The 27875-nt window shown below is 40.3% G+C and overlaps 2 protein-coding genes across 4 annotated transcripts; one reads left to right on the top strand and one right to left on the bottom strand.

Moving 5' to 3' along the window:
- The first annotated feature begins 1382 nt into the window (after window positions 1-1382).
- LOC146436573 (L-lactate dehydrogenase A chain) lies at window positions 1383-8368 on the top strand. 2 transcript variants are annotated; one of them, XM_085062939.1, is made up of 8 exons: window positions 1383-1538; window positions 3074-3205; window positions 3973-4090; window positions 4814-4987; window positions 5725-5898; window positions 6697-6814; window positions 7239-7362; window positions 7541-8368. In XM_085062939.1, exons 2-8 carry the CDS (start codon window positions 3083-3085, stop codon window positions 7703-7705), a joined length of 996 nt encoding a protein of 331 aa, XP_084919065.1. In that variant the 5' UTR covers window positions 1383-1538; window positions 3074-3082; the 3' UTR covers window positions 7706-8368. The 2 variants fall into 2 exon arrangements, with proteins under 2 accessions (XP_084919065.1, XP_084919066.1); XM_085062940.1 differs by having other exon boundaries at window positions 1402-1538; window positions 3077-3205.
- Window positions 8369-8815: 447 nt separating this feature from the next.
- TSG101 (tumor susceptibility 101) lies at window positions 8816-27457 on the bottom strand. 2 transcript variants are annotated; one of them, XM_085062937.1, is made up of 10 exons: window positions 27309-27457; window positions 23833-23917; window positions 21955-22020; window positions 21234-21397; window positions 20078-20204; window positions 17575-17641; window positions 15895-15989; window positions 10936-11138; window positions 9755-9994; window positions 8816-9153 (listed from the first exon to the last, which is right to left on the bottom strand). In XM_085062937.1, exons 1-10 carry the CDS (start codon window positions 27348-27350, stop codon window positions 9064-9066), a joined length of 1179 nt encoding a protein of 392 aa, XP_084919063.1. In that variant the 5' UTR covers window positions 27351-27457; the 3' UTR covers window positions 8816-9063. The 2 variants fall into 2 exon arrangements, with proteins under 2 accessions (XP_084919063.1, XP_084919064.1); XM_085062938.1 differs by having other exon boundaries at window positions 15895-15986.
- Between the last annotated feature and the right edge of the window lie 418 nt (window positions 27458-27875).

Here is a 27875-nt window from a genome sequence, read left to right as displayed (position 1 = left end):
AAAGGTGCCACAAGCACAAGAAATGGAAAAGGGGGAAAAAAAAAAGAAGAAAAAGAATAAATGATCACTGTAAAAACAAGAATGGGAAAATAAAGGTAACACAGCTATTCACTCAAGATTAAATGAATACTTACTCAATTTTGAGTAAGGATGAACATGTTAATCCATGGGGTAAAGACAGGATGCCCAAGAGAAGAGGTAGAAGGCAGAAATGGGCAAAAGATGACAAACACAACTCACAGATGGTGAGCAAAACTCACCGAGTCTACTGTCTTCCAGATGGAGGAACTAGGCATTCTCAACTCCAGAACTCTGACATGTGGTAAACCACCAACCCAAAAGATTTTAAGTAAATTTGTGTACTTGAAGGCATTACCACAGGACCAGAGAACAGCAAATTCTAAGAAGTAAGCCATGGTGGAAGCAGTTTGGGCCTGTGCTTTTGATGTCTGTGCAGTTCTTCAGGAAAACTTACAAAGGAAAATCTAACTAAAAACATGATATTCAATGAATAATAAAGGAATAGAAGGTAGTATGGATTTATTAAAAGCCAGTTTGTGGGATGACCCACAAAATAGTATAGTATTAAAATTGAAACTTCTGCCATTCAGAAAATAAATAAAGTTGTTTTTGCTTTTGGTTGGAGTCCTAGCAAGAAATAAGTGACTAAGAGAAGGATTTGGCTTTACTAACCAACCGCAGGGTGACAGGAAACTGACAGCATGGTGTGACTGAAAAAGACCAGTGTGAGTCCAGTCATGGAATTTCCAGCAACTTCAGGAAAACAGTAATGATGTGTTTGAGGCACCGCTGTCTGAAACGCTCCAAGCAGCAGCCCCTCTCAGGAGAAAATACATTTTAAAAGCATTTAAACTGAGAGTCCCACAGAACATACATCCAAATGACCAGGGAACTGCTTGCATGATCATGCCGGGTTGAAAAGGTTTGGCTTGTATAACCTAACACAACAAATGAGTGGGAATTGGATATTTAAATACACGGGAAGGGGAAGCAAACAAAAAATCCCAAACATTTATTGATTTAGATGGAAATTAGAAGCTGGTTTCCAGCCGCCCGACAAGAGGCCCCATCCGGAACTACCGTCATAAAGCCCTGAGGAGGAGCGCAGGGCTGCCTGGCACTGCCCGGGCGGGAAACGAGGGCAGGAACGCCTTGAATTCCCCACAACCTCCCCAGAGCCGCAGAGTTTGCTTTCACCCATCCCGGCTAATAGCAGAGAGAGCGGAATCTGCCCCGACGACAGCGCTCAGACGAGCCCTGAGGGGCTGCGCTGCTGAGCTGCTCAGCCCCGCCGCTCGCCTCGCTTCACCCTCCCCTCCTCTGCTCCGCTCCCGCTCCTTCCCGCTGCTCCTTCCCCCTCCTCCCTTCTCGCTCTCTCTCCACCCCGACGTGTCGGCGGGCACGTCCCCAGCATCGCAGCCCGCCCGCCTCACGTCAGCCGCCCTGCCCTTATTTAAGGCGGCGGCCGCCACCTCCCCCGCCCCGCCGTCACAGCCGCGCTTGGGTGAGGACGCTCGGTAGGTGCGATAGCCGCGGCGGGCTGGGATGGGCTGGGAAAGGGGGTGCAGGGAGAGGGGGGTGCCAGGAGGGGGGTGGCAGGCGGTGCTGTCCCACAAACCGCCGGGGGGACTGGCGGAGCAGGCGGCGCTGTACGGACAAAGTCCGCTCGACGCCGAGTCGCCCCGGCCGTGGTGGGACCAGGCACAGCCCTGGGCTTGAGTCCAACCGGCGTTGATTTCCACTCACAGCCCCCCATCATCCCCTCTCTCCATCCCCTTGAGCGTCCGTGGATTAACTTCCTTCCCTTAATCGGTGCGTGTGGCCCCAGGGAGTGATCCTTCCAAGGGGCTTGGGGATGGGCTCAGGGCTCCGTTTGAAATACAGCATTAGTGGACTACCTACCATTCCTCTAACTTGTTGCTTTGAGGGGATTGGCTCTCTGAAAGCAAACTTTTTTGAGTTTTAAAGCGTAACAGACGTGCCTGAATGTGTGGCTCTCATCAGCCTTGCTCACTAAAGTGCTTATAGTTCAAAGGGAGCACTTGGCACGTGGAGAGTGCACTACACTGGCCGTGCATCAGGAGGCTTCTGCAAATCAAGACTGGCGTAGCTTGGTTGATTTTTCCTAAATATGGGCACTGCTGGCTTCCTGTTCCTCCCCTCAGCCCCAAATCTTGCAGTCCTCACGTGCTGCCCTGCTTGGCTTCTCATGCTGTGAACGAGTTGCTGCCTGTTCAGCACTAGAGAGTCATGTTGTGTCTCTACTTGCATCCGTCTGTGCAGCTGCTCCTGCCCTGGGCTCTTCAGGCTGCTCCCAGCACAGCTCCCAGTGCAGCAGCATTTCCTCAGAAAGCATGGTGTTGCCTTCTACACAGAGATGGGGATAAATGCACAATCCTCTGTCATCACCGTGCCATTTCAGCAGACCCGTGGCTGTCAGAACCCATCTAACCAGGATGCTGTGCAGCTGGCAGCTAAAATGTGAGGGTGGGAGAGATGGTAACACCAGACTCCAGCCATCTTAATTTAAAACTGTGCAGATTCACTTCAAAACAAATTCATGAAGTTGACGTGGAGGCTCATGCTGTGCTTAAAAAGGTCTTGCCTAAGTGTTGCACGACTTCAGCTCTGGCAAGGCTTCAGGGCACAGAATACCAGTTTTTCAGGGTGAGAGAGCAGAGATTGCCAGACTGTGCTGTGCTTAGAAGTACTAAAATGGCTTCCTGTACCTAAATGTAATATGGATGGTCATTTAAAACATTCTACTGCTGCTGCTGGAGTGCCACTAGCTATATAATATAATCAATGCCTCTCAGGCTGTATTTGAGGCAAAGCTATGGTGAGCTTGAACAGAGGACTATCATCAATAATTCAGTTTTGCAATCATTTTGTGGCATACAGGCAGTATTGCCAGATGATTTATTCATGTGTTTTATATCCATTTTCTTATTATCCTGGAATAAACTCTGTCTTGCCGGTGTTAGTATTCTAATATTCTGGTGTCAGTAAAAGCTCCAAAGTTTGGAGAAATAATCTGTTGCTTTCCTTTCAGCAGTGCACCATGTCTGTCAAGGATCAGCTCATCCACACTGTCCACAAACAGGACAGTCATGCCGAAAATAAGATTAGCGTGGTTGGTGTGGGTGCAGTTGGAATGGCCTGTGCCATCAGCATCCTCATGAAGGTAAGTGCCAAGCTGGGGAGGAAGCAGCAGAAGAGGGGCAAAAGTAGGGGCAAAAAAAAAATCTCCATTATTAGATTAAACACACAAGATTAATTATATACAATCCTACTTATGGAATCCTTTGTTTGGGCCTGAAATGAAGCAACAGTCTTCAAGCTATTGACAGAGAACAAACAGGTGCAGTTCTTGTAAATCACGTTTGCATCAAGATAAGACAGAATATCCTTTATGTGTCATTTTAAGAGCTGCATTTACCTTTGTGGGACTTGCAGACTCCCTTCTAAGCAGGAATTCTCTTACACTCTAAATATACAAAAAGACTGAGAACTGAGGAGTTCTTTTGTCTTGAGCAGAGTGGACAATAAAACTATTCTTTGCAGCGTGGCCTGGAAAAATCGGTCCTTGACACTCTGAATGACTTGTTCTCTGCATTCAGTTATCATATTGAAAATGTTGTAGTTAACACCAGGCTTGCTTTTCTTAACTGTCAAATAGGTTGCTTATGAACTACTATTAAATTATTCTTCTTTATTTTCCTGCAAAATTGTACAGCTATTTCATGCAAAATGTGATTATGAAAAGTACAAAATGAACTCAAGAAAGTGGATATCCCAGGGGACTAATTTAAGGACTCTGGGAAGAAATGAAGTATTACAGATGAGCAAAACTGTTTAAGTAGCTTTTAAAATAATTGTAACTTCACAGTTTAAAAACTGGAGACTTGGCTCAGAGGCAGTAAACTTACCATTAATCTTGGTCTCTTGTAGGACTTGGCTGATGAACTTGCCCTTGTTGATGTTGTGGAGGACAAGCTCAGAGGAGAGATGCTGGATCTCCAGCATGGCAGCCTCTTCCTTAAAACTCCAAAGATTGTCTCTGGCAAAGGCAAGTAGTTGGCTCTGAATGTGCTCGTTATTTCCAAATGGACATAGCCACTTCAGGTCTCACACTGGACAGCCAAGTCTAGCACTTAGCCTGTCACCCTAATTGCCAGGAGGAAAGCTCATGGATATAGTACTCAGCTGACATTGTTTAGCATATCTTCTTATGGCCAGTCCAGCTACAAATTTTCTGCCAGGGTTCACTACTCAATACAGAAAGATGAATTTCTTAGGTACTTGTGTACCTTAGAGAACTTTATTTCACAACCAGTTGACCCCTGAACTCATTACTGCTTACGTCTGATAACTTCTGGTGGCAGCCTTGAGTAGGGCAAAGGCTTAACCAGCTCATACCTTAATTACAGCGCCTACAGGTAGTAGGTTATGAGGGCAGAGCCTTCTGCTTCTTCACGGCACTTACCCTGAATGCTATCCCAACAGCTACCCTATTGCCATTTGTGGCTGAGAAGCATGGAATATCACTGCCTGCAGCTGCATGTTACAATGTTGATACAATATTGACATGCCCCAATGTTGCCACTTGTGGCAAGGAGCCACAGCCTTAAAATGGACTTTAGTTTTCTGTAGAAGCAAAGTCTAGGGTAACAATTACCAGGGAATTGCTGCACCCTCACACTCGAGATCTCACTATGGAAAGAAAGTGAGAACTCCTGTTCTGAACCATGTGTAGAAAGAGGTCATGTTTGACACAGCCTTTTGTCTGCAGATTACAGTGTGACTGCAAACTCCAAGCTGGTTGTTATCACTGCTGGTGCCCGGCAGCAAGAAGGAGAGAGCCGCCTTAACTTGGTCCAGCGCAACGTGAATATCTTCAAATTCATCATTCCCAATGTTGTAAAATACAGTCCTGACTGCAAGCTGCTTATTGTCTCAAACCCAGGTTTGTCTTGTGTTGCCATAAGAGGATTTGGCTTAGAGAATAGTGTTTCTTCAGTAAGGTGGCATTAGTGAACTAATATGACCAGCACAGGCTTTTAGAAAATACTTATGCTGGGGAAGAGAAGGGTCCAGGGAGAACCTTCCAGTACCTAAAGGGGCCTAAAAGACAGGTGGAGTTTTTACAGCATGTAGTGATACGACATGGGTAATTGCTTAAACTCAAAGAAGTAGATTTAGATTAGATATGAGAAAGAAATTCTTTCTGGAAGTGGTGAAGGCCAGCTTGGGTGGAGCTTTGAGCAACCTGGTCTAGTGGAAGGTGTCTCTGCCCATGGCAGGGGGTTGGAATGAAATGATCTTTTAAGGTCCTTTCCAACCCAAACCATTCTATAATATCCATATAGCAAAAAGTGTCATCTTCCCTCTCCACGCTCAGCAGTTCAGTCTTCTGAGAAACAGACTTGGGTTTTCAGTGCAAGTGATCTTGAGCACAGTTAGGGTCACTGATAATTGCATGTATAGCATAAAGGCAGAGCTGAGAGACTGCTCAAACCAGTCATTATGTTATATAAAACAGCCATTACGTTAGCCCACTGCAGTGCCTGGCCACGGGCACTGCTTTGTGCTCTGTTCCATGCAACTAGCATGCAGGTAAAATGCTTACAGATGAATGGAAGGTACCATCCTCGTTATCAAATTGCTCATGAGTGGCACTTGTTATCCCCATTCTCCTTACAGTGGATATTTTGACCTACGTGGCTTGGAAGATCAGTGGCTTTCCTAAACACCGTGTTATTGGTAGTGGCTGCAATCTGGACTCTGCCCGTTTCCGCCACCTGATGGGAGAAAGGCTGGGCATCCACCCTCTGAGCTGCCACGGATGGATTGTTGGAGAGCACGGAGATTCCAGTGGTAAGGGTGCAGTTGGGCTGGCTGTTACACACAACTTTCTGATTCATTTGCAAGAAACATCTTGCGAAGCTACAACAAAACATTGCTCCAAAACTTTTGCACTGCAGGGCCTTAAAAACACAAGTCCTGATATAAGTCTTTTGCTGCAGAGTAACCCTAGATGATCTATATTTGACCTGACTGTGCTTGGAAAAGGTCATTACTGTAACCTGAGGTGGCTAAACATTTCTGGGCTGAGTTGTTCCCGTAACTCCCAAAAAAACCCAAACTGGAGCAGCAAGAGGATAGAGTTCTCTGCAAGAGAGCTAGAAGATCTGCACCAGGCCTACTGGCAGTCACTCAGCTGCCATTATTGGCCTCTCTTAATTACTGTATATAGGAATTGAAGTGCAGAGGCAAGTCTCAAGGACAGCAGACTTTCTCCTTATTTAACCTCTACTTTTCCAAGCAGCACCAGAACAGTACTGTCTGCTTCTTGACACATGACAGAATGCATTTGGGATCAATTCTTATTTTGAGAAAACTTTGCAAAATACAGTGACTCATTTTTGTTCATATTGCCCAGGTGTTTTACTTTTAACAAAGGTGTATTCAAACTTTGTGACACTGTATATAAATGCTGATATGCTCCTAGCTTCTCAGCCTGCAATAGATTGGCTTTCTAGGTCATACTGTATTTAAAGTCATAGTTAAATCATAAGTGATGTGTTGCAGGTTAATCCAGCTAGATCTTATGTTAACTGTTAATTTGAGAAGGACTAAGTACTGTGAGATAATTAATCTATGTGCAACTTCCAGTACCTGTCTGGAGTGGAGTGAATGTTGCTGGCGTCTCTCTGAAGGCTCTTCATCCAGACCTGGGAACTGATGGAGACAAGGAACACTGGAAGGAGGTCCATAAGCAGGTCGTGGAGAGGTAAATACTGGTTTGGCTTTTATATAAATTTCAACACAAGAACAAATCATGAAGAGCTGAAAAATCTCTGAACTGCAGTACCCAGATGTAGAATACCCTAGTAGCCCCAAATGTCAGGATGCAAACATAATAGCACATGAAATATTTTAAGGAGTAATGAAGATTTGGCAGTTACATTTTTGTGATTAGTCAACTTTAAATTAGGGAAGAGCTTTAGCTTCTGGGTTTCCAGTATAACTGTGGGGACTAGTGTAAAATGCAAATAGAATTACTCACTGCTGAGCTCATTTCGGTCCTGCCAGCAAATCTGTCAAGCTTCTGATGCCTCCAAATCGATCAGGACACCTCCAAAAGCCTTTCTTACAAACTTGAACCATTTCAGTTGATGGTACTAGGTTTTAATGAGTGTCCTGTGTCTCTGCAGTGCCTATGAGGTGATCAAACTGAAGGGGTACACGTCCTGGGCTATTGGCCTTTCTGTGGGAGACCTAGCTGAAACTATTATGAAGAATTTGAGAAGAGTCCACCCCATCTCTACAATTGTTAAGGTGAGCAGCCCCTTTTTGCTAATTTCTGTCTTACTGATAACTAAGAATCTTGAATTATGAAAAACAGTGATTTGCTTTCTAGTTTAATTTCAACTACATTTAGTTTCCTAATAGGATATTCTATGAAATATGCAGACATATGTAAATTCCAGCCTAACAATCCTTACCTACTTTTCAGGGCTTGCATGGAATAAAAGAAGATGTCTTCCTAAGTGTTCCTTGTGTACTGGGCAATAATGGCATCACTGATGTAGTAAAGATGATCCTAAAACCTGAGGAAGAGGACAAATTAAGGAAGAGCGCAGACACACTGTGGGCAATCCAGAAGGAACTACAGTTTTAAACCTGCCCAAGCAGTTTTTGGCTCTTAGCAGTTTAATGGGTTTAGTGGTTTGTCTTACATTGCACTTTCCAAGTAAGTCAAATCTTTCAATGTATTATCTCAACTAGAACACACAAAAAGCTCAAATCTGAATAATGGAGTTTCCTGAAGATAGCGTTAGGAAACTAATCTAGGGTTTCCCCTGTGCACAGACACCCATGTGCTTAGCCAGAGCTAGATAACCTAGTCTGTCTTGTTCCGTGAAGTGGTATGACAGAAATCCAGCAATCAAAGCAGCACTGCCTAAAAAACCCTTTGCCTTTTCCTCATCTTGTTTCATGTTGGTTCAAAGGAATAAGGAGTAAGTAATTGCTACACAATGTGAAACCAAAGACTTTTCTTGAAGTTAAAGGATTGTCAAGCCAATTGACCAACCTTCTCTGCCAGCTGAATAGCTTAAATATTTCACTGTTTGTTGACAGGTCCAAGTGTATTTTCCTAACACTGCTTTGGAATTTTTGTGGATATTTTTTTCTTAGAGAACCTTATTTTTGTGTACTATATCAGTCTAGTTGTAAGTTCTGTCTCCTGGGCATGTTTAAAAAAATGTTAAGATTTCTATGTGCAACAAGACAGTGACAACTGTAGTAACAACTACACCACCAAATAAACCACAAACTGTTATTTCTGTCTCCTTGTTTTTCTTTATAGGGCTTTGTCTCCCCCCTGCAGCTCAACTTCCACCCATCTAAATCAATTCTATTTTTCAAGTCACATTAAATCAAACATCATCTCTGTAATAATGTTGTGTGCAGGTGTGCTGGAGGCTTCAGATAGTTATGTAGTTCTGTAAGTCTCACAGAGACTGGAGTTTTTAAAAATGAACTCAAACCTCTTCTGAGCCAACAGTAACATGAAAAGCCTTAAGGCAAAGGCTCAATCTTAAGCCGTGCTGGTTATGGTGCTGAGACCAAGAACCTTTTGAGTTTTCAGTTCTCACTGGTTATAATAAATGTGAATTTTTCCAGTTTAGCAAAACATCTTCCAAATCTCACATGTAAAGTGAAACTATGGTTAAGCTGACACTACATAAGGCAAGCCCTGTTTGAAAAGAAAGCACATCATACACAGTTCTGTAGAGGAAGAAAATATGCAACAAGTTTTATTCAGCGTTAAGTCCACCAGCACAAAGATTACAGGAGATAGAAAGTGCATTAATAAAAGCTAGTCTTTACCAAAAAGAAAATATATTATTGATTCAAAATATCTTACACTTGAATGATGTAATAACTTACTCTGGGCACCTACTGATTAAGAGAAAGATCAAGAGAATGGCTGCTTCATAAGGAAATCTAACTTCCCAGGTAAAGTCTGGGAATTTAGTAGAGATCACTGAGTCCAGCAGTCTTCCTTGCTTTCTGCATTAATGCCCTCAGCTGGAACTGCTTGCGAGACAGAAGACGTACATGCTGCAGAAAGAAAGTAAGAACAACTATTAGTAAAGTTTTGAGAAAAACTTCGTAATACTGCAATACAAATGTTCAAAACATGACACATTCTGTGACCCAAACGGGATGTCAGTTTTTTGGAAACACTAAATTCATTATTTTACTAAATGGCAGCTTCTTGGCGTAAAATGACTGGCAGATGGCTATCAAATGCAATCACTACAGTTTAATTTTTGTGATTTTAATAATTAACTAGTTCCTTACATTATTATAATAAATTATTAACTCCACACACATTCCTGTCAAAGTAATAATATGTACTCAGAGGTGAATTCAGACTAACACACTTCCCATGGGGAAGAAAACAGCTTTTCTAAAAGCAGATAAACAGAATTAGCAAGATACACAAGAAGGAAACAATATGACTTCGCATCTATAATGCTTTTAAAACTGGTCTTTTAATTCTGAAATTACTTTCTAAAACTTATGCTTGAACATAGAAATACTGATGTTCCTGAAGGTCCTCTTCAGTGAAGAGATCATGAACATTAGTAAACTGAACAAAAAATTCAAAGTAAACATATTTAAAAGTCTCATCTTAAAAACATCCCAAGAAACCTACCTTTAAAAAGACATCTAAATCTATCACTCCACGTCTCAATGCTTCCCCAAGGTAGAAGATGGTGTCTTCAATTGCATTTTCCTCTGCATATAAGTTCAGGATCTGCTTGTAAAGCGGTGCTGTGGGAATAATAACTTCATCTATGTCATTATTTTCTGACTGACTTTCCATTTTCTCTAAGGCAGAACTGAGCTCCTCATCCTTCTTTTTGAGAAGTTCAATGTTCTTGTCAACTTCAGCCTAAAAACAATTAAGATGTTTATTTACCTTCTTGTGATACAATTGTCTAGACGAAACATTTGGAGACATATCAGTTCATCCTGTACTTCTTTGCTTATCTCTATTATGATTTTTACCAAAGAAAGAGCTATCAATCTGTAGATTTCAGATTCTTTCCTTTAAAAAAAGTAACATCTGCTTTAGATAATGTCAATTCATTACTCATTCATAACTGTAGAGAAGGCATGCTAATACTCCCAGTATTTCCAAGTTGCCACATTAGAAAAATAACCATTTCAATTAGTTAAAGATAATAAAAGCAAAGCCAAAGTAATTATTTTCATTGGAATGCAGTATTCCAAGTTCTCTAGTCCAATTAATAATTTCTAATAATAATAACACTGAGCTGGTTTCTGAAACTGTTCATCAATCCCAAAATCTTACTCCCAAGCAGCAAAGCAAGAAGCAGATGGACTAAGCGGAAGATGCTTTAATGAAAAACTGCAGGAATTTCTGAGCATACTGTGAGTAGGAGAGACTTCTGGGAAAGCAGAAGTTATGCAAGGGGGGCTACACAAGGAGGCTGTAACCAAAATCAGTGTTGTCTGCACTAAGACACTGAAATGTTCTCCACTGCTGCTGTTACACATTATTATCAAGAAACTGAGACACAACTATGAAATAATCTCACACCACTAACAACTTTCACAGGAAGCATGGGGAAAAATGATACTGTTCCTCTACTACTGAGCAATGACATTTGTAAGACATGCAGGACACTGCATCTCATGGTCACTGCTATTTCTGACTTGCTTCAGTCTAAGCACATGCACACAACTGCAAAAAAGCACAATGCACTGGAAGCTTTGTTATTTCTATCATGCTTAATAATGAATTAATTACAAGCTTCTGTTCACTACTAGGAATACTCAGGTAGGCAGCAGCGGTTCATCTCATCTTACCACTTCCTGATCCAGGCGAGTTACCATCTCTTCCAGTTTCTGGTGTCCTTTCTTCAGGTCCTCTTCTGTGCGTTTCAAGGCGTTGAGCTCAGCCTGTGCGCGATCCATCTCCTCCTTCATGCGCCACCTCAGTTTGTCGCTGACCGCCGAGATGAGGGAAGCGCGGATGGTGTCCTCGCTGATGGTGCCATCCCTGCTGGGTCCTGCAAACAAAGTTGCACACATGTAAGATTAATGCTGGGCTGCACTGGCTGCAGTATAAAGCCAGATGGAATGCCAAGTGGACAAATCGCTCCATGTACTTCAGCCATGTGAGACAGTAAAATAAACTGCTCTCAGTAATAATTTCCAGAAGCAGCAGAGATCACGGTGAGATAACATACATTAGGATGGACACAAGTAAATTTCAGAGTATGCATCCATTCATTCACTTTACTATTCCTATATCCACACTCCTCTTTTAATTTAAAAATGGGCTGGCCATTTCCTCTGAAGTCTGTACACGCTATGAGTCTGAGACCTTTTAAAGAAGAGTAAGAGTTAATGGCTCGATATATTCAAACCACAATTAATGTAACAGCTGGCTTGAGACAGTGAATTTGCCTACTACATGTATTAGTTTGGTTTTTTTTGGTTTTTTAGAATTGCCTGGCCTGGTAAGGGAAGTTTTAAACTAAGAAAGACAAAGGGAGAGCTATAGACAACACCCATGGTAAGCTCAAGGGTGGATACCTCTAGGAAGGGCACACATCCCAGTAAGTGATTATGGGGTATTCCCTTGCAGCCCTCCTGGGAAATGGATGTGCTTGAATACTTCAACCTATACAGGCAGTGTGGAAAACAAACAGGAAGTAGGTGAGGCCTTTTAGAGACAGCTGGAAATAGCCTCACAGTCCCATGCCCTGGTCCTCATGAGGAACTTCAACCACCCTGACACCTGCTGGAGGGACAACACAGCCAGGAACACACAGTCCAGGAGGTTCCTGGAAAGCACTGATAATAACTTTCTGATACAGATGCAGCCAACAAGGAAAGATGTGCTGCTGGACCTTGTACAACTAACAAGGAATGTCTGGTTGGAGATGTGAAGGTTGGGGTAGCCTTGGCTATGGTGTCCATGAGATCATGGAGTTCTGTATCCCACAAGGAGAAAGCAGGGCAATTAATAGGATTGCAACCCTGTAACTCAGGAGAGCTAACTTTGGCCTCTTCACACACCTTCTTGGAAGAATTCCATGAGAATTTACCATAGAGGGAAGAGGGGTCCAAGAGAGCAGGTGAATATTCAAGAATCACTTCCTCCAAGCTCAAGAACAGTGCATTCCTATGGGCAAGTGAGCAGAAGGGGCAAGAGATCTGAACATGTTTTCACAAATCCACCCTTCAAGGATAATTTCAAGACTCTGTCACCAACACATTTTTAAATAGAAAGGTAAGTACTTTGTGTCTGTCATAGGAAGTGCAATGTGTCTCCAGACCAGGAAACTTGGGAGTGCTCTAGAGAATGTGAAGTGGCTACTGGTGAGATTTATCACAAACCATTTCAATTATTCTGTGGGAGTAACTGGAGGGTCACAGTTCCCCCAGGCTCGTGCCTCACACCTTCTACATCAGTGAAATTTCAACTGGATTGTAACAACTACTGACAAAGCAAGAATTACAGAAGCTTTTGTGCCTAAACTTTACAACTCCTATGAATGAAACACAGAGAGATTTGAAGCTCTATAACTCCAAAGAAAATATGCAAGATGAATTTTTACCAGAGTATCTTTTTATCCAGAGACACAGCTATCAAAACCGTGAAACTGTTACAGCATTATGTACATCACATTTCCCAGTGCCCTAGATTTCAAAAAACAATGAAGTGAAAAAACACTCATCACTGCTCACATAAATCTTGTACAGTTGAAGATTTTTTTTTTTACTTCTACTAACAGAAAGAGACTGCATAAATTTGTATCTCTTCCCTATGCTTTTTACTCTGTTCTTGTGCACAAAATCTACCCCAAGCCACAGGGGTGGAAAAATAAGCTATACAAATGAATGACAGGAACTATGGGAAGAAGTACATCATGCTTACTAATCCACCAAAGCCTTCTAAAATTAAGAAAACATTCATTTTGATCATCACTAATGTAAGCACTTTACATAGATATAAATTGCACCAGAATATGCATGCTTTTTAAAAAAAATAAGCGAATTACCACTGAAAAATAAAGAGATTGGATTATTAAACAACTGGTCCAAAGACAGCCTTAGGAAAATATGAGTGTCCCAACACCTCATCTGATTTAGTTGACCTAAAAAATTCACCCTGTTGCCAGTCAACAAGATAATTTGCAACATTTGGTTAACTTTTGGAGCCAGCAATAGAAGTTGTCAAATAGCACCATATAGACAAACCCAGAAATCCATCATTGCTGCCTCTTATGAAAAGGAGAAAAGAACAGCACTTTCTACACTGAGAAGCAAAACTTAAACCAAGTCAGTCAAACTAGCTGGGACAAAGCATTTATTCACTGTTTAGGACTTCCTGTTTAAGGCAGACAATTGTTCAAAATCAAAAAGGCCTGATTTCCCTTTAAAAAGAGCATTAGCACAATTTTAGTTACTGTTTACTTATCAGTATAACTGATGTTTACTTTCTTTTCCCCCAATACCCCTCACTCAGGGAGATTTTATACAAGGCTCACTTTAACAGCAAAGTAGGACAGAGGAAAAAAATTAAATCACAATATACCTAACACAATGAAAGTTCACACAGAAATGCCACCAGATAGGGAAGAGGTCTTAGAACATAAAAAGCATAATTTTAATACAGCTCAATTAATGTATCTTCTTAAAGAGCATGAACCCGTAGCATCTTCTGTCACTTCCATAATTAGCCCAGCTTGGGGAAGATTTCATGGCACATGGTCGTTAAATCCACAGAACTCTGAAACCTTTAACCTTTACTAGGCAGAGTCTGGTTTCAGAAGTGACCTTACAGAATCATCAAACCAGTAACTGCACCAGAAAGGTAGCTAACAGCAGATGATTGAACAGAAAGGAAAAGCCTGAAGACCTACTCGAAAAAACAGTGATTGTTAAAAATTTGAGCTAGTCTGCATGAACATTTTAATTCAATTCAAACTAGGCTCACTATAGGAAACACCACCACCACCCACACAAAACTCTGAAGTTGTAGCAACTGATATGCTCCTAAATAAACTGCCACAGTTAACCACAGCCAAACAAACACAACGTACGGGAAAGAAACATTACCAGTTGAAAGGAAAATAAAATACTGTACTATAAAAAACACCCAACAAAACAAACACAACAACAAAACCACCTCACAATATTGTAAATATAGTGAAGGATTAGAGACATGAGTTTGCATTTCATCTGGCACAAGAGATAAGCCATGTAAAATAGGTGTAGGACTTTTACCTAGCTCTAGCCAATGAGTCAGTGTAATGTGAAATTGTCACTATGAAACCTGGCAACATGGGATCCCAGATGATCTAACTCAGGACTGGAAGAGCCTCTATCTTTGGCAGATATTGCAGTCTATTCATCTTCAATGGCAATGAAAACAGGGGAAAGAAATGAAATAGAATATATCTGTATTTTAAAGTTATTTAAATGTATTTAAAATTGGACTCATTCAAGAAAGACACGGCAGAAAGCCAACATACCCTAGGAAAGGTTATCAGCTCCCTACATGAGAGCCAGTGGAGACCATTAGTTCTCCAGGACCCAAGTGCAGCACCAAGCACTTTTGAGGTACTTGCTTGGGACAGCAACTTCCTTGCACTGCACATGGCAGACTCACATCACTCAGAGTGGAGGGGACCACTGAAGCAGCCAAGAACTTTCAGAAAATACCTTCTTAATCGAAAAGGCTGAAAGAACTTGGACACAAAGGACAGGATCAGGCACAAGAAAAATACAACATACAACTTACTGCTGTTTTCAAATTCTGTAGTAACAGAACTCCTCAGATATTTTAGTAAGAGTAAAGTAGAAGCATCTCTCTTCCCTTGCCTTGTCCCCTTGTATGTGAAGGAAAATCACAAAATACACACAGTTCTGGAAAGAAAAGACATTCTATGACTTTCACCCAGGCCATTCCATAAATAACCAGGAGTTCCCACGTTAAATGAAGAACCTATGGATGCACTTTTAAATTATGGTGCAAGAGGCTACAATGGATTGATAATGGGAACATCATCACAACAGAATCTACACCCTAACTATGCCGAAAGGACAATCAGCCAGCTGGAAAGTTACTGCACCAACTTCCTAATTAACCAGATGGTATCACTGGTTCCCAGTTTTCTACACATACACTACAAGTGAGGGGCAGGGTGGAAAGCAAGCTTGTGTCCTATGTCAGCAAAGGGCCACAGAGCAGCAGATTGGGAAAAGACACATCAATACCCTAAATGTGATACTGAAGGGAAGAAAGGAGGAAGTGGCAAGTAGAGATCACTAAGAAGCAACAGGGAAGAGGCTGGAGAAGAAACTCAGTAAAAATTAAGCTCATTCCAAACTGCTACTTCAGAAAGTTACTACTGGAGTAAAGAAAGTATAACTAAAGAGTCCAGTAGATGCATAAATGATGAGAAAAATATTTTTCTAAACCATTAACAGAGCAATGCAGACAATCAAGTCACCTACAGTTAAAGAGTGAGGAACAAAACATGTAGTCACATGCAGTGCTTTTCAAAATATTCACAGGGCCCACACAATGTATTGCATAAAACCAGGAATTTATCGAATTCCTGACTGAATAAAATATAAGGTGAAGGACAAAAAATGTATTTTTTTCTTTCTTTGAATAAATTTTAATCAAAGAACAATACTTTGGAAGTTCAGAGTAAGAGCAACATGTTCCTTTTTTCATTTAATTTCATTATATATCAGTTAAAGAGAAAAGCTTCACTTCAGAGAAATCCTTTCCAAGGTACTCACCAACAGTAGTGACAGGAGGCGGAGAAGGGTAGTACTGAACACTGGTGGTTGCTGGAAATGGAACACCACCTGGGTAAGGATAGCTTGGGTAGCTGCTTTGAAAAAGAAAGATAGGCTAATGTTACACACCTATTAGTAAAATGTCATCTATATTATCTTTGTTGCCACCATGTTAAACATTCATTTACATAATAATATGTTAAAATGGCAGACCTTTTCCCTGTTCACATTAACATCTTTCACAACCAGAATTTCTGGTATTACTTAAGATACCATTTTATCTGAAACTTTATCTAGTTACTGCCTGGTCAACACTTGGATAACAAATTCTCCTGAATCTCTTAGTCTTGCTATACAAAACTCCAAAAGGATCAGAGAAATTATTCTAGCTACAAACTCCCAAACAGCAATCTCAAATTAACAATTTTTAATATCAGAAGAGTTAAAAAGATGACTGATGAACTGCTTTATGTAAACCTAAAAATGCTGTGCAAAATACAGCTGCAAAGTGAAACAAACTCCTCCAGAAATTTTCAGTCCTGCTCTGAAGGATAAAGAAAGCAAAAGCATTCATTTGCTCACTGAAACAATTATGAGATGACATATGAAAGTCTACAACACCTTTCTAAAATACATTTGCCATCAACTAAAACAAGGACTCAAATCAGTCAGTACTAGACTGACAAACACCTACATGCAGCAGATTATTAACTACCGTTATAATTAAACAAAGTGGTCCAAAAACCCATGCAAAATATAAAATAAGTATATTCTGTCTCTCTTCAGGTAACTGCAAATTTAATAGTTCTTAAAACCTTTCTTTTAATTTATAAATTATATATTTTAAAACCAGTTCTTCCATTATTCACTTCCACAAACATTTAAAGCACTTCAAATAAACATATTTAGGAGGAAAAAAACATGCTGTAAGAACTCACAAAAATCCCAACTTTTTACCTCTTAAAACATAACACTCCCTCTCCTTCCCAAACCTCACAGGTGTTTACATTTTTTTAAAATCTAAATGCTCCATACTACAGCAACATCTCATATGCTCCTAATGCAAAATCAGGACATAAGTACATTAATAATAATATCAATTAATTACGATGCAAAAAAATGTAGGTACACACTAGGAGACAGTAGTCAACATCTCACTATTTACTAAGACAGACCTGAGAGTCTTCCGGAAATGTTTTATTTCAAACTATTGTATAGAAAAATACATCTTGGTTAATACTAATAAAAAGCTTTTAAAGTAACTTTGTGTCCTTGAAATCCCCTTAAAGTGCTCTGAATTAAGTCCACATTTACACTGCAGCCAAGGTTTGTACCTTAAAAAAATCTCAACTTCTAGGGGTACATTTCTGTCCATGTCATGTTAATGTATAACTTAATAAAAATAAATGAGTGAAGCAAGATAACAGCTAGGAGCTAGGTAATAATTTTCAAAATAGATTTATCACCCAAGTACATTTTATTGGAAGCGACACTTCAGAAAACTAAATTCTTTTTAGCTACTGACAAGAATTCAGCCCTCACTTTCAACAAACCCTGCTAACGTGAATAAATATACAACAAATACAATTTGAAAATACATAAGAAAATACAATTATGATTAGACACTCTTCAATGAAACTCTCTATCAGCTAAATGATGATGGTTTATAGGAGCTCTTACCTTGGGTTTGGAGTACTTGATGGTGGATAAGGAGATATTCCACCTGGAATTCCCGGCACATAGGAAGCTAAATAAAACATGGATTTTGTATATTTTTACATTTAAAAAGTTTAATATATATCATGATATATTAAGCTGCAGTTGGGCAAGAGGCAAATGTGCAGATGTTTGATGTGAGATGTCTTCTGTTTCAACTGACCCAGGCAGCTGCTGCTCTTTGGAGCATGGAAAAGGCTAAAACTGCAGCAAACCTTCCCACCATGCACGCACCAGTTAAAACTCCCTTTCTGCAACCAAGCACATTTTCACAAAACAGAGGAAAATTCTGCATTTTTGAATTTCCCTCTCCCTACCAAACGTGGTTAAAATATTTTCAAGATTACTTTGTGTGGAGGGAGAGTATGAGAAATGTAATGAGTCAATTACACATTCCTTGCAACAACTAGCTAGGACACCTCTCACTGGGTATTTCCCCAAATCACTGGATTGTTAGGGTTGGAGGGACCTCTGGAGACCATCCAGTCCAAGCCCCTGCCACAGCAGGGTCACCTAGAGCAGGTGACACAGGAACCCATCCAGGTGGGGTTTGAATGTCTCCAGAGAGGGAGAATCCACAACCTCCCTGGGCAGCCTGCTCAGTGCTCTGCCACCTTCAGTGTAAAGAGGTTCCTATTCATATATAAAAATAACCTTTTTGCTATATTGATTTTTTTCTTCATCATTACTTTAAACCAGTCACTGAATGAATAAAAATGGGTATTGATTTAAAAATTCACAAGTAGGTGTACCAAAAAAAAAAAAAAGAATCTGCAGCTAGGGTACATTAAAAAAAAAAAAAAAGGTATTAAAAATGACCCACCTGAAGATCTGTCTCCATTTTTTATATAATAGCTGAAAAAAGAATTTAACCTTCCTGGCCAATGATCTTTACTCCCTAAATAACAAGTGCATAATTTAAGTACCTTCAGAGTAGTTGATTAGCTGTTTAATGATCCAACCATGTCCTTATCCAGTAATTTCTGCTCTTTAGAAGTTATATTTAAAAATTTGTTATCAGCACATATGAATACATAAGGTTTTAATAGTCTTACCAATTTTAAGATCTTTCTTGAAAAGCTGACAAAAGTTATGTTTTGGACATACTTATTCCACATTTCTACCAATTTTAGGAATACTCCATTAAATAGGTTTTTTTTGAGAGCTAAGCTATTTCCACCCTTCAATGCATTCAAATTACTAAAATTTTTGTCAAAGGATTTTATTTCTTCTGAAACAATTTATCTAGAATGTAAAAAACCCACAAACTTAAATGTCCATAACATAAAGTCTGATTACACAAGTAAAACTAAGTAGCTACTAACAATTTCAAAACCCTGAAACATTTTGCCTAAAATTAATTCAGCTATGAAGTAATTCATAATACTTCAGTTCAATTCAATTCAAAGCACTAATTCAAAGTACTTCAACTTTGAGTGGATACAAGAGTAATCAAGTGTGGTTCATTGAAGGTTTGTCCTTAAGGCACAAGTCACAGTCTCTGCTAAAAATACACTTATACTGACCCCCACTGTTCCTGGAAAATCAGGACAATACAATCATCTGGTGCTCTTACAGCCATGGACAGGCTAAGAAGTCCCAAACACCTGCCTTTATTCAATTATTCCTGATGGTCACATTTATGTTTGCTACCCATTTTCTCACAGAGCTTAAGACCTTGCTAAAAATGGCTTCTGCTGGAAATAGCAATGAAGACCACTTCAGCTTTTCAAACTGAACACTATGATCAAGTGAAAGTCATATTTCAATAGGAAATGGGCACAGCTTTAAAAATCTGGCAAAAACAAATAACCCCAAATGCAGCTACTTGACCATTAAATTCAGGTGGAACTGTTATAACATTATCAAACAATCCCCAGCTAATCTGCTCCCCCTCCCCTACTGTCCCAGTCTTTGGCTTGAGTAGGTCTAGTTACTGTTTTTTTGGGGTTTTTTCCACCCAGTACAGAGTCTCCTTCTGGAAGAATTTCTACGATTTTCTGTTTCTGCTTGTGCTTATGGAATCAATGGTTGCAGGGTACTTAAAAGATTGACTTGTATTACCAGAAAAAAAAAAATTAAGATACAAAGACAGTTACTTGTATAACCTCTTTTTAAGTCTATCTTGGAATGTTGACAGGACACTGGTTGTTTTGATGAGCTTGGGGGTGGTTTGAGAGTGTTCTGGTTTTGTTCAGGTTTTGCTTTGCTGTAATAAAAACTTGATTTTTCCCCTCCAAAAGCCAAAAAAACCCATAAATTCTTACACTCATAGAACCTTTTAGGTTAGAAAAGACCTTTAAGACCATTGAGTCCAACAAGGTACAGACAGGTGAATTCATTAGCCAGCAGTATAAAAAGTCATTCTACAGTAAATGCATTATTTGTGGGCAAACTGTGCAGGGCAACAATCACTTTGAAATATTAATACAATTATTTGCAGAAATCAGCAGTGATGAGCACTTACTGGTTGGTGGGCCTGTTGCCTGGTATGGTGGGTAGCTGGAGGAAGCAGTAGGCCGAGAAAAGACTGGAGGTTCCTCTCCAAACACAACAATCATGACCTGGATCAGCTCCAACAAGTCTGACTGGGGCTGGGAGGGAAAGCAAATCACAAGTTGTTCGTTTTGCTAACAGAGTTTAACTGACTGTAGCAATAGTAGGATACCAATCCATCAGCTCTCAAAAGCATTCCCTTTAGTTGTGAATTTAGTTTTTTTTAAAACATATACACACACGTCCAATGATGGATCATAATAATATTTAAAAGAATTAAATCCAACCTCCAACATGAAAAACATAAGGATCATTAAGTTTTTTAGACATTTCAATTTCATACACCACAGCTTTTGCTCAAATTCAGAATGTCTCAATTGAAAAAAAAATATTCTAACCCACTAAGGAGTGGCACAAACCTCCTTTAAATACAATTAAACTAGGCTTCTCTGTTTATAACTACATCTAATATAAGCATAACTTCATTTTGCCAAAATAAGAACAAGGATCATGAATGTTGCACCAGATTAAATACCCCATTTCCAAGTTTTATTAGCTCTATAATCCATTTACTTATTTCTACCAGCCTCTCAAACTGGAAGAATTCTGTATGACCTGTACCTTAGATGATCCTCTTGCTTGTGCAAGACCTGCATCCTGAGCTGGGCAGTCTTTTCCCACTATTACCAAGAAAGCACTGAAATACCATTTCTCCTTGATAAATGTATTCTTGTTAATCACTTTTTACATGAGGCTCCAGGAATGTCTACATAAAGAAGCCCCAGTGCTTGTACAAATCCACTTTAGTCACAGAGATGTTTTAAGTAAATTTATTATTTCCCTTCTGTAAATATTCTTATCTCACAACTCTTCACATCAGTGTCTTGCTGGGGAGGACACCTTATGCTGCATTGTTTGAGCAGACAAGTTGTAACTAAAAATACGATTACATTAAATAACCAGATTACAGAATGTAACCTCATGAATTTTAAGACATTCCAAAAAAACTCCACCCCAGTTCATTTTATTTAAAAAATGGTTTAAGATCTCAAAGAAAAATTACGGTTTTCATTCAAAATTATACAAAGAACTGAGTAATTTGAGAATTTCAAGCTCCCTGTACTTACATATTTCCATTCATGCAGGTAGGGAAGGTATATCTTTCCATTTGCATCAACATGCTTCCCAGTTTTTATTGTCATGGAGCTAGTGGGTTTAACAAAACAAATTGGAGGGTTGAAAGGGTAGGTGTCCAGCAGCCACAAGCAAATTGGGATATTGTATGTGTTACCTAGAAAAGATATTTTGAAAGATTTTAGAAGTTATTTCAACTCAACTGTCCTCCTGTATTCAGATTTATAAAATACTCCTAAACCCAGTAAAGGGAACTGCACCAAGCTAGAAGCTGAAGTCAAAATCTACTAATAACATTCAGTGAATAGGTAACACTAGGGCCACAAACTGAAAATTTTTCAGAACAATTTAACTTTGATTCACAATTATTATTCACCACTAATACACAATCTCATTTGTTCTACAATGCAATATTACAAGACTCTAATCTGAATTATTGTTAGCTGCAGCAGTAAATGATTCACAACCCTCATTCAACTGACAAGCTTCAAAAAACGTGCAATGCTGAAAGAAAAGTGATGTTACAAAGCCATAAAAGACTGAAGAAGCAATGCTCAGCATTCAAATTTTATCCTGCAGCAAAAATAGAGAACAATTTATTTTAAATATTTTACTTTGGACAAGTAAAGGATTTCAAGAAAAGAGTGATCTCTGAAGTAGTAAAGTTAATTTGGGAAAATAATGGGGATAATGAAAATTTCAATAAATGCATACCTCTGTAAGGCACAGGAATGGTTCCACTGAGGCTCATCAACTCCCTAGATGAACCATCATTAAAAACTGAAAGGGAACAAACAGTATTTTTAAAACAAACACACTGGTTATGTTTATCTCTGTTCAGGTAATGCCCTGTCTATTTACTGGCATAAGTTTTCACAAATTACACGTAAATTTCACAAGTTACATATAATATAAATTCAGCCTGAAAGGTTCAGCTCTTGCACATTTAGGGAGAAATGATTGTCCACAGTCAGGTAACTCCTTATGAATAACATACTTCTGAGAAATGAATGACTAATCATTGCCAAGCTACGTTCACTGCAAATAAAACTGTTTCCTCATTCAGTGGCCAAGTAAAACTTACAAACTGGAAATAATACAAATTGCTGCAGAGATAATCTGAACTCAAACTTGATTTAAAAAAACAACTGTCATCTGAGGTTTATAAAGAAATTCTTATGCTTCCTTCAAAAAAAACAAGTCTGCAAGAAATTACTGGGCCACAGACATTTATTACAGAATCAGTAAAGGTAATTTAACCAAATAACATACTGAAGAGGAAGAAAAAGTGCTTGACTCTCTGCTGAAGCTTAGTCTTTGTCACAAACTGCACAAGAACTCTGACCTAAATTCACAGAGTTGCTGTATTTAATTTTCTCATACTTATAATCCAATATATTATTCTTGGCTGAATAAATCAGCCTCTGTTGATGTAGCTTTTGTCTTCCTAATTTCACCTGAGAAGCTTCTAGCCATAGTTCAAATGTGAGTTACTGTGTACGATTATTGTGGTGCTAATGTTCTACAAAGGCAGGTAGAACACATTGAGACTTCAACAGGAGTATATATTTCATTATTAGTATGAACTTGAAAACTATCTCATCAGCCATGTAATCATTTTCTCACAGCTGATGTCACTGCTACAAATAATATCAATTATCCGTAAGCGATTCTGCGCTTAGCCTCTCCCAGGCAGCTTAGAGAGCATTAGGGAACACAAATGGCTACAGCTCAAGGATATCTGGAATTCTGATCACCATCCTTACACAAACTTACACAGCTATTCCAGCCACAGTCCTTTCACTCCTGTTTTGTTTCTCCAGTCATTGCATGAATTTTTGTTTCTGTGACAGCTCCTGGCTTGCAGCTACTCAAGTTAAAACTAATTAATCTTCTACCTGTCCATGTCCCTTCTTAATATTTCTCAATCCAGATTTACAATTCAAAAAGCAGAAGACTTTAAAATTTTTGATGATATATTAGATATTAGGAAACAGAGGAATCCCATAGGTAGCAGTTAAAACAAGGTGATCATAATAAGGCTGACGACTTCAGCAGCTATGCTGGCTCACTGTATGCTGTGATATCATCTTCATTTAACACACTTAAATTTAAATTAACTTAGAGACTTTAAAATAGTTAGCAAACACTGACTGTCATCAATAACTTACATTATAAAACCCTCATGCCAATTTTCAATATACTTGACTCTGTTTTCTTCATACTCTTAAGATCTACCACAATTATTTTACATGACTTACAGTTCTTCCTACATAGAATACTAAAAACATCTTTATATGGCAGCTAGGCTGAATATGTAAGATACCAGCAATTTCAGGACACCAACTGATGACATCAGTGAGTGAGTAACTAAAAGTTGAACTGTGAAAAATGCAACACTTCTTGCCACATTAGATATTTTCTAAAGGAACCTTACTACATTACTGAGTCTGTGTATCTAAAGAAGTATTGATGTCAAAGACAAAAAAGAAGAACTCTAGTTTTAATCTTCTTTTTCCCCCCACAAAAACTACCAAATACATCTAAAACATGAACAATTCACCAACAAAAACTTCTCATGCACAGACTAACCATATGAATCCATGACAGGTTTGAGGTCCTTGTACTGAGTGATAACACTGGTTGTCTCCTGTATAGTTAGGTCTCTATACTTATACTGAAAAATAAAAGAGAAAGAAATTATTTCAAAGACTAAATTTTTAGTGTAATTTAATTAAATTTTTTATTTCACCCAATAGACAGCCTTTATGTTTGTTTATATCTACATATGGACATTCTTCTCCATTCTCCATTCTTAGTCTGGAATAAGAAATTATTTGTCCATGTTACTTAACTGACCACTGCCTATTCAACTTATTGAACTTTAATTAGGTGTTAGGATGTTTTTAGTCTTAACAAGGGTCTATGCATCAAGGGATTTGACAAAAGCTATTGCATTTTCATTCACGTTCTACCATAACCAAGTGTATCTAGGAAATACATGTTAATCTAAAAAAAAAAAAAAAAAAGGCATCTCCAAACAAACACTGTGATGTTTTGAACATTCCTGATAAACAGCTATCTAGGATCTGAACCACAGAGATCCATTTCATAGCACTTTTCAGAGCAACATCACATTTGTCAATCACTGACTAGCATTTACATGTATTTTATCAACTGGAAAACCGACATATCAAGGCACAATATTACCAGTTTCACCCCTTCCTTTTATCAGGAGCAGGAAGAAACAGCACAGATGACCTGTAAACCACAGATACACTACTACAGAATTCACCAGTCTCAGAACTATAACCCCCTGACAGCAAAGAGCCTCCTGGGCAACACAGAGTTGGCTCACCACAGAGTGCAGCTCTTTAGCCTTGTGGCCATTCCTCCTGATAATTACCATTAAAAAGAAAACCCAGCAATATGGTCCCTTGACAGTATTTGCATTCTAATACAATAAAAAAAAAATTGCAATCTTCAGATGTCTGAAGGAACACAGACAGCAACCTTTCATTGAACCATGGCAGGAAGACAAAGGACCCAGCACAATGAAATGTCCAACATCCAAAGCATGCAAATGTTAACACCACCTGAACAAATTAATTCAGACATTATCTGTCAGCAAACTGTGGTGCCACTGCTAAAGGTCACCTTGGCTCTGACAAACACTGAGTTGTGAAGTTTAGAAATTACCTCTTCCTCCTGTCACCTCCAGAGACTGACAAGGATGCTCCTCTCGGGCGTGACAACTCAGATTTACTGAGCAGAGATGAACCCACCACACCATTTCCCTCAACACCACTTCAGCCTAGAGAAAGCACCAGCACCTCGGGTGATGCTGAGACTGATCCTCCTCAAATGACCAAGGACAAAACAGCCACATGGTCTGCCTGCTAAACGCTGCTCTGTGGGACAGAAAGCAACACCTCCAGCAGGGACTCCTGTGTGTGCAGGGAGGCACCAGCATGGAGGTCAATCAGCTCCTGGATGCTGTTCTGGTGGGAGGGCTGCAGCAAAGCATCTCAGCCTCCTTTGGAAATGGGGGGGCAGGATTGGGAGTAGGCAGGAGGGGCTTGACAGAGAGACAACTTTGTTAACATTTGAGTACATTCCTCCCTCCCTTCCTCCCCACCACCTGCCAGAAGCAGGAACAGGCATTGCTGGAACATGGAGTAATTCTCATGTCCAACAGCCAGAGACTGGCAGTGCATACCCACACCACTGCATGTGTCACTACAGGACCCGTGACAGCTGGTAACAAGCTACTTTTAAAAGGCAGGGCCTTTTCACAGGAACAAACCTTAGGGTGCAGGATTTAGCCTCAAGATTGGCACAATCACTATCAAAAAGAGAACTGGATTCCACCAACTGAAGCTCCTAAAAAGCACAAGCATCACAGAATGGTTTGGGTTGGAAGCAACCTTAAAGATCATCTTGTTCTGACCCCAAAGCAGGGAACCTTCCACTAGACCAGGCTGCTCAAAGCCCCATCCAGCCTGGCCTTGAACACTGCCAGGGATGGGGCATCCTCAGCTTCTCTGGGCAACCTGTGCCACTGTCTCCCCACCCTCACAGTAAGGAAGTATGAAGAGCCAGGATTTCATTCCACTTTTGGCACAAGAATCTCAAGTCAGTTAAGTCAAGGAACTGATAAAACAATGCCTGCCTGCTCAGCAGGCACACTGGGAGTCTGGTCCACAGGGAGTGATAGGACTGATAAACCACAAATTTGGTTATCTGTGTGCTTTCAAAAATTAGGTGCAACACCTGAACATTAAACAAGCATTTTCATATCTCTGTTAAAACAAAGAAAAACAATATTCTTTCAAACTGTTTTTACACTGAGTGATGATTACTTAGTAGAGAGACACTTGCAAGATTCCAGCTACTGCCACAAGCAAAGTGAAGTGTTACCTCAGCTGTTAATTCCTGTACTAAGACCCATTTCCAAAAAATGTTAAAATCTGCTTGGGAAATATAAGATCCTAGTGATTTCTACAAAGCTAAGTAAAACTGATTAATTTGAATTCTTAATTTCTGGACTGTTTTCCCCCCTCCATTCTCAAATTGCAAATGCATCCCCTTTGTTTTACATACCAGGAAACAGATCACAGAAAGATGAAGCTTTTCAAGATCTGACAGCAGGTAAATAACTGACGTTAAATTAAGTCCTTAGGTTCCTTCAAACTTTGGTCAAGCTTTTGTTCTCTCATATACAATACAGCTACTCAATATACAACTACTCAATACAGGCAATATCACTAAACCTCCCCCTCTACAACTGAAAGTGTAACTATTTTTGAAAAATAAATATAATGAAACAGCATCTTAATTTTTCATCAGCTACAGATAATCAGATGGGAGTAAAAAATGAACAAGTGTGGGGGAGTGAGGACATTGGATTACCTTAAACTGTATTTCTCCTACGGCATAGCAAAAATTAATTTAGCCAAGACAGGTGTATACAAATACATTCATTATCTCATTTGCTGAACCCAAGTATTCAACACTCATTTTCAAGCTGACAAAAAACCATCTCCTTATGACTCGATGCAGGTGAATGTGCCTTTGGTTTTGATCTGATTCTCAACTACTGTATTTCATTTTCAAACTGTGCAAATATGATTAAACTTTAAGAAAAAAATAAAACCAGAATGCCCCCCAAACAAATCCGTAACTCGCCCTAAGTGTCAGCCTTAGGGGTTTTCATTCCAAGCCGCCGGACAAAGCCTAGTTTCCACCTGAAGAGCGAAGCGTGGCTCTGCATGATTCAGTGGTTAATGATTTGCCTTGCCGGAGATTCTCCCGTTCCCTTGCACAGGGCGATAACAAACCGCAGCCCACCGCGCTGGGCGATGCCGAGCTCCCTTCCCCTCCGGTAACGGGGAGCAGCAGCGCCGTGTGCCGCCAGGCTGCTGCGGCCCGCCGGAGCCTGGCACTGCCCCAGCCCAGCCCAGCCCCGCACCTTGGCACGACCATCTTAGGCTGGCCGCGCCGCTCTTCCCTTCCCTTCCCACCCCAGCTCCCCGCAGCCTCCCGGCGCCGGCCGGCTGCGGCCGTACCTTGGTGAGCATCTTCTTGAGCTGGCTCTCGGACACCGCCATGGCGGCCGCGCCTCCCCGCCGCTGTGCCGGTGCCGCCGCCCGCCGGCCCTACATAAACACGGGAAGTGCCCGCGACACTTCCGCCGGCGGCGCCGCGGCCGCGCGTCACGGGGCGGGCAGAGCAGAGCAGAGCAGAGCAGAGCGGCGAGCGGCAGCGAGACCGGGAGGCGGGAATGCCAGCGAGCACTGAGCATCGCTGTGCAGCTCAGTTTATCGGGAAAAGGCCTCTCCGGGGGCTCACCGCCCGTCAGACAGCAAAGTGCCATTTCCCACCGCGGCCCTCTGGTTATTGTCCAAGTAATGAACGCAGTAATGTAATGAACGTTCAGCATACTCGCGAAATCGGCAGCGGTAATCTACAAAGCACACCGGCGAGAGTGGACAGCGTTTTAAGATTAATATTATTTAAAACGCCACCAAACCAGCTTGACTATCTGCATGAAAGAAATGCTCAACAGATGAGAAACAACACCATGAAAAACAATGTAAAACCTTAAATTCATATTGTTTTTTTTGCCAAAGTAA

The sequence above is a fragment of the Lichenostomus cassidix genome, chromosome 5 (genome assembly GCF_008360975.1).
Source record: "Lichenostomus cassidix isolate B80296 chromosome 5, HeHo_3.0, whole genome shotgun sequence".
Taxonomy (NCBI): Eukaryota; Metazoa; Chordata; class Aves; order Passeriformes; family Meliphagidae; genus Lichenostomus; species Lichenostomus cassidix.
Note: the sequence above shows the minus strand (reverse complement) of the source record. Positions and strands in the feature narration are given on the sequence as shown.